This window comes from Sinocyclocheilus rhinocerous, unplaced genomic scaffold (genome assembly GCF_001515625.1).
Source record: "Sinocyclocheilus rhinocerous isolate Xijiao unplaced genomic scaffold, SAMN03320098_v1.1 scaffold1615, whole genome shotgun sequence".
NCBI lineage: Eukaryota > Metazoa > Chordata > Actinopteri > Cypriniformes > Cyprinidae > Sinocyclocheilus > Sinocyclocheilus rhinocerous.
Genome location: NW_015645292.1, coordinates 389356 through 401000, shown reverse-complemented (window position 1 = coordinate 401000; position 11645 = coordinate 389356). Strand labels below are relative to the sequence as shown.

Below are 11645 nucleotides of genomic sequence, written 5' to 3'. Positions count from 1 at the left end.
GTGAGTGAGTGAGTGAGTGTGTGTGTGTGTGTGTGTGTGTGTGAGTGAGAGTGAGTGTGTGTGTGTGTGTGTGTGTGGGGGGCACAAGAGCCGCTCAGTGAAACAAGTTGACCATATGCAGCCCGTCAGTGTGTGTGTGAAAACATACAGCGTAAAAGAGCAAAGGAAATTAACATGCAATAAAGGCAACACCATTTGATGCATGTTCAATATTAATTTGTCATTTTAATACACGGTGAAACTCATCATGTAACACACACACTCGTGAGCAGCCGCCAGCACCATTCATCTGATATTCAGTGTGTTAAACTGCAGCCTGCAGCCATAACTGACGCAAATGAATTCAAGATAAATGACACACACTACAACACCTGATGATAGTGTGTGTAAAAACACAAACGCACACATTCTGAGAGATGAGGAAAAACTCAGAGCCTCAGGCTTCAAATGTCAATCAAATATGAGACACAGTGATGAGGCGTGTGTGTAACATACACAACACAAAAACACAAATATCTCAGACAAAACAAACTCAGCTATCAGGTGATGTGGGAAATGATTGTGTTGGAGTGTATTTACAAACTTTTACAGTCAACATACAAAATATATATATTTGAAAATAAACATGAATAAGTACATACAAGCACAATACCGCTCAAAAATTGTTGTTGTTTTTTTTATCAATCAAGGATGCATTAAATTGATCAAAAGTGACAGTAAAGACATGTATAACGTTACAAATTATTTCTATTCTATATAAATGCTGTTCTTTTGAACTTTCTATTCATCTGTGAATCCTGAAAAATAAAATGTATCACAGTTTCCACAAAAATATTGTGCAGCACAACTGTTTTCAACATTGATAATAATCAGAAATGTTTCTTGAGCAGCAAATCAGCATATTAGAATGATTTCTGAAGATCATGTGACACTGAAGACTGCAGTAATGATGCTGAAAATACAGCTGCGCATCACAGAAATAAATTAAATTTTAACAGATATTCACATAGAAAACAGCTGTTTTAAATTCTAATCAGATTTAACAGTATTACTGCCTTTACAGTAATTTTGATCAAACAAATGCAGTCTTGGTGAGTGGAAGAGACATAATAAATAAAGAAATAAATACTCTTACCAATCCCAAACTTTTAACAGTGTATACTTTGCAATAAATATTAATTTTTTTTTTTTTACAGAAAATGACTATAAAATCAATAGTTTTATATTGTATTAGCACTTTTTATTCAATTACAATTCGCAATGTTTTATGGGAGAAGTAGTTTGTTCCGTCACAAAGGAATTTAAATGCATTTCAAATACTTTTAGGTGTCATTGCATAAAATTGTAAAGATTTTATTTTTTTTGGTAAATCCTGCATCTTGATTGATTTCATTGGTACATTTAAACTAACACTGATCCAGTGTGAAAACTAAGTCCATCTGGCGCGTGTACATACTAGAAGAACGTGTGCTGTGTGAACGGCCCCTAATGCAGAAATGAGAGAAAACCTTCCCTCTCTCTTCCATTACTGTCAGTGTGTTTTAGTAAAAACATCTCAACCAATCAAGAGGCTTTTAATACAGACTCTACACACACACACACGATCAATACTGAACCACACACACACACAGCTGAAGTTCTTAATTGCAGTAAGACTGGATGATTCACTGGCTGCTGATATAAAGGTTTATGGGATTAACTTTACTCCAGATGATCAATGATTTGATTAGACAGAACAAAAAGGTTAAGACTTTAAAACACATGAGCTTAAACACACACTCCATGTGATAACCTCCATCACAGCTCCTCTGTATTAAACCACAACTCTTTCATTCAATCATCCAATGAAGAGCCCACATTCTACACTTCTATCATTTATTTCATTCTCCATTTATAATGTCTGTCAAGGTCTTTTGCACTGCATCTTTAAGACTTCTATATGCAAATGACTCTGATCTGATTCGCTAACCTCCACACACCTGCATATTTCACACACCTGCATATTTGTAGGGACGTTCCAAACGAAAGTGAACAACTGAATGGCTTCACGAAGAGCCCTTCCAGAAGTCTGTTAGCGAAAGGAACATGCGATGGTTTCTTCACGGAAGTGATTTCCGTTTGTGATCATGTGATCTTCGGTTAGGAGATCTTGCGATGCATTTTAAAGCAAAGTTGGGGTTGATTTCGACTTCACATACAAACGTAAGTAGAATAGTCTAAATAAAATCATCTTTATTTTAATGTAATTCAAAATATTTTTCGTCACATATAGAAATATGATTTAAGACGGTAGTGTAAGCAAGTTTAGTTTGAAAAAGTTTCATAGTAAATAAGACAGTAATGCCCTGCGCCCTTCAAAGAACACACTCCTAGGGATGCTCACTTCCGTTTGGAATTCGCTCAAGATTCTGATATGCAAATGTGGCCGGTCAAATGTTAATGAGCTGTGATGTCATCGCCATGACGACAGGTTGTTTTGCCTCCTAGTTTAAGCTGCAGTGACTGAGGAGGGAGTTTTGAGTTTGATATCCGTTCAAGTGTCATTCAGATGTGACTATCATCTGGTTTCATCTGGACGGCGTCCTATTGCGCAGTGGTTCGCCCGGGAGACAGGCTATCAGACACTTTTTAATTAAGTACTGGAGAACAAGGGGCTAATGCTAAATTATCTGTCAGGGCTTTAAATGGAACTTTTGCCGAGCGGCGCCTCATACTCTCCGCCTGCCGTTTTCATTATCCTGCGAAGAAAAGTGTAGAAACGGGAAAAATAGAAACTGACGGAACACAAAGAGACAGGGAATAAAGAACGACTTCTTTTATTTTGCAGGCATATTCTTTCGGGAGACATCATTATCTTGTCTCAAACACACACATAAAATGTCAAAATCATTAAAAAAGTCCTTTAAAGTGGCAGTGTGATATTTCTGCTTTACTAGCATCACCAAACAGAAGTGCAGGAATTAGTTTTTAAATGGGTTTCTCCATATCAAACTCCCTCTATCTCTCATTGGTCAGTTAAACTGATAGCCCCGCCCCAAACTCACATGATTGGGCATGTGCAAACGCATGTGTGTGGCTCAGCCAATCAGAATTCAGAGTCTGTTTTATTATCCTTCACAGAATGTGAGACAAACATGGAATATTAAGAGTAAAGCAACACATGATTATATATTACATCAAAAAAGCCTAACTTTAAACGTCACACCTCACATAATATCACGAGTTTGTGATATTTATTATTGATTATGTGTCCAGCCGTGATGTTTTATCGGGATCCAGGAGTGAATGTTCAACAGCCGATCGATGGAGTCTCATGTGACGTATAGAGCAGATACACACACAGCTGCATTACAGAGGTGTGTGTGTGTGTGTCTGTGTGTGTGTGTGTGTGTGTGTGTGAATCAATACAATAACTCATAAATAATCAGATCAGATGACACTGTAATGTACATCATCTTATTGATCTCTCACTGTACATCCTACATGTGTGAGAGAGTTCAAATGTTGACTACTGTATATATATATATATATATATATATATATACACACACACACACAGTATATACTGTGCACACTAAATATATACTATATATAGAGGTTGATTGATGAATTAATTATAATGAATTTTATTAATACAGCAGAAAGTGTTTATTATGAAGAATAAAGATATCTGGATTTCACTGTGGATGAAGCTACAAAAATAGCAAAAAAGCAAGCAACCGATAACATGTCTTGTCATGGTCATGCTCAGAAAAAAACTAATATAAAATCATGCAGTTTATCACATGATGTCTGTCTGAGTAATGTTCAGGTACCCACATTAGCATATAATTAATAAAAATGCATAATGTCAACAAGAGACACCAGGACGCGTCTGTCTGAAGTGATCATTGCTCAGTGTGCATTGATGTGAAATAGTTGCATGAAAACTTTTGGTTGCATGATGAGCTTTTGCAAACCCTTCGTGCAGCACAACCACAGCTGGAATCAATGGATTATGCATAACCCTCATGCATCCTGTTTTTAGTTTTTAGTTTTTTTTTTTTTTGCATTGACATTTTCATGGAGATTAAACACATTTTCTCATGAATTGCAATACCGTGTTGAAAATCATCATTTTTAATGTTGTAAAAGTCAGTGAGCTCACCTGTCTGTCGGTGAGTGTGTAGATGAACTGCAGGTCTGGGCTGAACAGCGTGTCCCGCAGCACCGGACTGCCCTCGCTCACCGGGACGCTCTCGTACAGCAGCGCCGGCCTGGACGGACTCACCGAATTAATCAGAATCTGACAAAACACAAGCCACGGCAAGACCATTAGCATCTCATTAATATCCCATAAAACCAGACCAAACGCTTTCAAAGGCAGCGCTGTGAAGCGTGTGAGGTCAGTGAGCTCACCTGTCTGTCGGTGAGTGTGTAGATGAACTGCAGGTCTGGGCTGAACAGCGTGTCCCGCAGCACCGGACTGCCCTCGCTCACCGGGACGCTCTCGTACAGCAGCGCCGGCCTGGACGGACTCACCGAATTAATCAGAATCTGACAAAACACAAGCCACGGCAAGACCATTAGCATCTCATTAATATCCCATAAAACCAGACCAAACGCTTTCATCATGTGAAAACACAAACATCATTACAGTAATGCCATCAGAGCGTCAGGACAACAATCGCTGCGAATATAATCATCTGTGTCTGCGTCTCTCAGGAGAGAATCGCGAGCGGACCTGCACCGCCGGGATCAAATCCCTCATTCAGCATCAATCACTCCGAACCACTACAAGAGGATTAGATGCATTAGCCGCTAATTGAATCATACCATGAAGACAGACGCAACTATTACACCACATTCATACAGGCTTACTGCACCAATCACACACAATCCATTTATAAACACACCTCGCTTGACATGATGACTACAACTAAACGTCTTCACACACACAGCCGTTCACAAAGGTCATCTGGAATCACTGGCTCTCCATGAAATGCCAAAGAATTTCCATTATTAATCATTGTGATTCATTCAAACTGCAAACTCTGTTTTAACGAACCAATTAGCACTCTTGACTTTTACAAGCAGAGACAGCAATGAAGAAACATTTAGCAAAAACAAGAAAACATAGACCACAACTTTAGATAAAGGGACCTTTAAATGTGAAGATATTTAGCAGAATATACAGGAAAACAGAGACTGAAAAATTTCAATAAATTGCTTTTTAAAAAAATATATATACATTTAAATTGTAATAATCTTTCACACACTACTGTTCAAAAGTTTGAGGTCAGTAAGATTTTTTTTAAAGAAAATAACATTTTTATTCAGTAAGGATGCATTAAATTGATCAAAAGTGACAGTAAAGACATTTATAATGTTACAAAATATTTCTATTTCAAATAAATGCTGTTCTTTTGAACTTTCTATTCATCTGTGAATCCTGAAAAATAAAATGCATCACAGTTTCCTTAAACATGATTACATAAGTAAAGGATCTATCTCTAAATTAAATTATATTTATATTAAATTATATTATATTTATTTACAAATAAATAAACAAATAAAAAAATGCATATCGTCAAATTATAAAAAAAGATTATAAAATAAACAAATAAAAAATTAAAAAACTGTAAATAAAAATAAATAAATTTAACACATTTAAAAAATAATATAACTTTTAATCTATATAAATCTAATTAAATTGAAGGATTTTGAATGTTAAAAAATGTAATCTAAATGACTAGTGAATTCACAGTCAAACCGCTGTAAAGGAAACACAACCCGTCTCAGTAACACTGAGTGTACAGTAACGTGTGGAGCAACAGGAAGCAGCAAATCAGCATATTAAGAATGATTTCTGAAGATCATGTGACACTGAAGACTGGAGTAATGATGCTGAAAATACAGCTGCGCATCACAGAAATAAATTACAGTTTAACAGATAATCACATAGAACACAGCTGTTTTAAATAGTAATAATATTTCAAATTTTTTTTATGTATTTTTGCTCAAATACATACAGCCTTGGTGAGCAGAAGAGACTTCTTTAAAAAAAAAAAAATCCAAAACTTTAGAACAGTAGTATATATTATAGCACAGATTTCTGTGAAGCACAGGGTCAAATGTAAGCCGTTATTCACTACGAACGTCTCTATTTGTGATCCACATTAGAAACACAGTCACACAGGTTTGGATCGACACACGAGTGAATGATGACAGACTTCTCATTCAGATACAGTGAGCATATATGAGTGTATGAATGTAATGAGACCCGGGGGAAGGGTGCTGTTCTTGCATGTTGAACACATCCATCACTTCTATTGCTCTCAATAAACATGCAGCATTAACTGAGCAGCATCTCTGACGGAGACGCCGTAATCGCTCTGCTGCAAACACACGCTTCTGTGATATGAGGATAGAGTATCTGTAATGGGTTTATTCACTCTGATGGTTAGACACAAAGCAGAAAGAGATGCGAATAATTCAGTGGTGTTGTGATACTAAGTTTATCTAGGGCACAGTCTGAGTAGGAACTTACAGCGTGGAGCAACAGGACACACACACACACACACACACACACACACACACACTCAGCTGTGGCATGTGGCAGCGGTGTGTTGACAGCTGGGTGGTCACCAGGCAACCAGGTGGGAAACAGATGCTGCAGCTGCGGTCTGGCCTTGAACACATCCATCACTTCTATTGCTCTCAATAAACATGCAGCATTAACGGAGCAGCATCTCTGACGGAGACGCCGTAATCGCTCTGCTGCAAACACACGCTTCTGTGATATGAGGATAGAGTATCTGTAATGCACTGAGCCTGTTAACATAGCAACATTTCATCTCAAACCACATAAAATCACTTACACACTGAGCATACATGAATGAGCAATACACACATCGAATTGAGTTTTATTGCCATTACAGAGCCAATGCAAGAGAATATTAAAACAAGCCGCCTGGGATCATGCTGCAACACAACAGTGTTATTTTAGTATCTTTAAGATACTATAGTAGGTTTTATTAATATTTTGAATTAGTTTTTATTTTTATATTTTCCATTTTCAAGCTGGGTGGTCACCAGGCAACCAGGTGGGAAACAGATGCTGCAGCTGCGGTCTGGCCTGTTGCCACGGTAACAGCAGGGGCATCGACCCCTGGACGCGGCATGTGTGTCGAAAGTGAATCCGGTGAACAGCGACTGAACTCACAGCGAGTGTTTAGAGGTTCATCAGAGCGACCGCAAGCCAACGTCAGCACCGCCAATTAAGAGTGAAGTGTGTATCGATCCACACGTGTGTGCGTTTGTGTGTGTGTGTGTGTGCGTGTGTGTGTGTGTGAGTAATTAACAGCGCTCTAGGGGTGTCTGGAAGGAAGTTCTTGGGGTCAAAAAGGAAGTGAACAACATTTCAATGAAGGCAGAGAGGTTCAGCCACTTTGTGTCTCATGGCTGCATTAATCAAATTACACTAATTAGATGAAAAATATATTCTGCTGCCAAGAGACAGCAGATCGGAATCAAATCTCCTTTCTGGTCTACAAGTTAACAAACTTGGTTAGTACCGTCATTCTGATCATCTCAACCTTTTGAAATCTTGCCAAAATTACATGTTCAATTAAGATTAAAATAAAATTAAATAAAATTAAAATACAATTATATTTTAATAAGACAAATTAAATGAATAAGGTAATGGATTAATCTATAATTAATGAACGAATTTTGTGCAATGCTCTTCTTTAAAAAAAATGTGGAAACTGAATGTAAACAAAGTTTAACAGACTATAAAATAAGAGCAGAGACACAACTAAATGATAATCAGCTATTTTTATTAATGATTCTGAGGATTATATCTCAAAATACCATGGTATTACCATCTGATGCCATCAGGTCAACGCATTTCTGGAAGGGAGGTGACGTGTATAAACAGCTCTTCCTTAAGGAACTGATCGAAACAATAGAAATGAATCATGGGAACTTTCATGTTCTGGGAAAAGGAGTGTCTGCCAGAGAATACCTCTGGATACTATAGTAGGTTTTATTAATATTTTGAATTAGTTTTTATTTTTATATTTTCCATTTTCATTTTAGTAAACGTTTTAGTAATATAGCATAGTTATATAGTTTAATAGTTTTTTTTATTGTTTTTATCTATCTTTTCAATTTTCATTTTAATTTTAGTAAAAGTTTTAGTATTTTTGTTTTTGTTTATCTTTAAATGTCTATATAGTTTATTTGAATAAGTTTTTATTTTTATATTTTCCATTTTCATTTTAGTACCGTTTCAGTATTTTTGTTGTTTTTCTTTAAATATGTATATATAGTGTTATTAGTTTTTATTTTTATATTTTCCGTTTTCATTTTAATTCAAGTAAAAGCTTGTTTGTTTGTTTTTTCTGTTTTTATTTTTGTATTTTCCAATTTCATTTTAATTTTAGTAAAAAATTTAGTGTGTTTATTTTCTTTAAATGCATCTATATAGTTTTTTTTAATTCATTTTTCTTTTTCTTTAAATGTCTATATAGTTTTTTTTAATTAGTTTTTATTTCTGTATTTTTTATTTTAATTTTAGTATTTTCATTTTTAAATACATCTATATAGTTTTTATTTATTTATCTATCTATCTATTTATTTTCAGTTTTAGTTTGTATTATTTTAGTACATGTTAAGTATTAAATGTTTAGTGTAAGTTAAACTGAGAAATGCTACCATGGCAACTATTAGTTGCAATAAATACAATCTAATCCAATTAATTAATCCAATAGTCCGCAATACGTCCCAAAAATTAGATAAGATAAACGTGCAATATTTATGATTTCAAATGCATGTGAATCTGCTGTGTGACATGTTTCATGTGTTTATATGCATAAAAGAGAATCTGATGGTTTCCAGATGATGCTCACTTTCACAGACGTGACACTGACGGAGCTGTGCTTTCCAGAACTACAGCAAGTCAAATAAACACCACTCCGGATGAGAAACACAGCAGTATCTGCTCTAGACGTGCACTCATGGGAACACGACAGGGCTATTATCATTAACTAAAACTAAAACCATAAAAACATTTTCACTTCTTGAAATAGAATAAACATTAACTGAAATAAAATATTCAAAATAACCTTATATTATATTTCAGGTAGTTGCAAAGAAAAAAGTTCTAATTTTAATTTAAGTTGAAGTACTAAAATGACTAAAAACCAAAAAAATATATATTGAACTTAAGAACCTTATAGACATAAAAAAATTATTTAGTAAAAAATTAGTAAAAAATTACTAAACCTGAAATTTAAATGAAAAATTAGAAAATGAGAAAATAAAATATTAAATATTAACAAAATTATAACAGTATATCAGTGATGCTAAACTAACGCTGTTAGATGCAGAGGTCAGTGTTATTCCAGCTTGTGTCGTGTGTTTAGCAGGTTAACGTGATTTAGGCTTCAAACCAAAAGTGCTCAATCCGGCGTTTTTCTACAGATGCGGCGGCTCTTTTGTGTCAGTCTGAACCGGGTGAGGATAACAAACATAATTACTGCATGCAACTTCACCTATTTCAGACAAACGCAGCTCTAAACGTCACATAAAATGGTGAACTGTGGGTCAGACAGCCTGTTCTGAAATGGGAAACTCTTGGCTATAAAAGCATGCAAAGTGCACCAGACTTCAGGCCTGAACTCAGTGCTGGTGAGCTCATCTGCTGGTTTTAGGAAGCAGGAGGTTTTGACTGGATCTGATGTTGGTGTGGCGATACTAACGGCTGTGATCTCACACTGTGATGCTGCGGATGCGGTTTCATAGTGACTGTAGACTTCATGCTTTTGACTTTAAACATGCGCTGACTAAATTTAACACACATTCAGCCGCACACAAACTCTCATGAAATATTAATCAAACTAAAAGAGAAACAAAAACACATGCAAAGCCACACCGTCTAGTGCTGCTGCATGATAAACACACCACTGGAAAACACACACACACCCAGCACACACACATACAAGACACCCACCAGAGACGCAAATAACACAAACACAGGAAGAGAGAGTGTGTGTAGATGTAAAGACGTGTGTGTTATGCGAAAGTGGCATCAAATATAGTGTGAACTGTTGGTCCACAAGTACACCACTATACTTTGTTTGTTTGTGAGTGAGTGAGTGAGCTCATGCTCACACTCACGCACACGCTCACGCTCACACACACGCTCACACACACACTCACACACACACTCACACTCACACACATGCTCACACACACACACGGACAGGAAGCAGCAGCAGTGGCTCATAACATACAGGAAGATGTTAATTCACTTCCACAGGTGTTCAGCACATTTCCTCTTTCAGCATTCCTCAAATCCCTGCGCCATCTGCTCCGCCATCACAAACCCACACAAATACATCAAATCATTTACCACTCATGCTCCTCATCAATAAAACAAGATAAAAAGTGCTGTTATAGTAAAATTAAATATAAGAAATTACAGTAATTATTGGCCCTTACTGGCAAATCATATATATGGAGCTATTTTCTCTGCATAAAAATAAAATAAAATAAAATAAAATCTGTTAAAAGCCCTAATTGGCAAATTATACATATAGAGCCAGTTGCACTGCATTAAATAAATAAATAAATAAACAAGGTTCAAGAGCTGCTAAAGTACAACTAAATAGGAACAATAACACTAAATATTGCTGTTGAGACAAAATGCAATGCCATCAAGTTAGCATTTTCCGCAGTTGGAATCAGCTTCCAGAAGAGATCAGATGTGCTAAAACATTAGTCACATTTAAATGCAGACTCAAAACTCATCTGTTTAGCTGTGCATTTATTGAATGAGCACTGTGCGATGTCCGAACTGTTTGCACTATATTTTATGTATAATCGTTTTCTTAAATTCATTTTAAACTTCTTAAATCAATTGTTTTAATCATTTTCAATGTTTTTAAATTCCTTGTTTTATTGTTGTGATTATTTTTTTTTTCTTTTCTTTTATGTAAAGCACTTTGAATTACCATTGTGTATGAAATGTGCTATACAAATAAACTTGCCTTGCCTTGCCTTAAATATTGGCCCTAATTGGCAAGTCATACATATTTGCTCTGCATAAAAAAATAAAACAAAAAATAAAAAACAAAGTAAAAAACTATCACTGGTAAAAGTGCTGTTATTAAAACTACTAAATATGAAAACTAATATTTTAATATTGGCACAAATTGGCAAATCATACCTATAGTGATGGAGCATTTGCTCCCTACATAGGCAGCATTTTAAAGCATCAGAGATGCGCTCCTGAAGCACATCAGTAGTGACACTGGAAACCACTAGAGTTAGATCTCTCATGTGCTTCACATGTGTCTCATTCACGGGGTTCTACCTCAGTTAGGATGCTGTCTATGTAGGGAACATACAGTGATCTCTCTCATGTCTCACTGTCCTTGAGATGCTACGTAATGCGAATTATCAAGTAATGTGTGTGTTTGGGGACAGGTGTGTGTGCGTGTGTGAGGGTCTAATCCAACAGGTTGCTATGGTAACCCCTCCTGAAGTGTTAAGCGCTAATCGCTGCAGAACAGTCTGGAATTAAACCACAGCATGCTGGTTTGGTCTGGCCAGAGGAGAACTGGCCCCCGACTGAGCCTGGTTTCTCCCAAGGTTTT

General features: G+C 36.1%; 1 protein-coding gene across 1 annotated transcript in view; it reads right to left on the bottom strand.

Moving 5' to 3' along the window:
- Window positions 1–11645, bottom strand: part of LOC107705867 (plexin-A1-like) — a 117023-nt gene that overhangs the window by 54375 nt on the left and 51003 nt on the right. Inside the window, exons 4-5 of the mRNA XM_016509373.1 lie at window positions 4385–4536; window positions 4100–4133 (exon numbers count right to left, since the gene is read on the bottom strand). Coding sequence (XP_016364859.1) covers window positions 4100–4133; window positions 4385–4536 — 186 coding nt within the window. The remainder of the gene's footprint in view (window positions 1–4099; window positions 4134–4384; window positions 4537–11645) is intronic.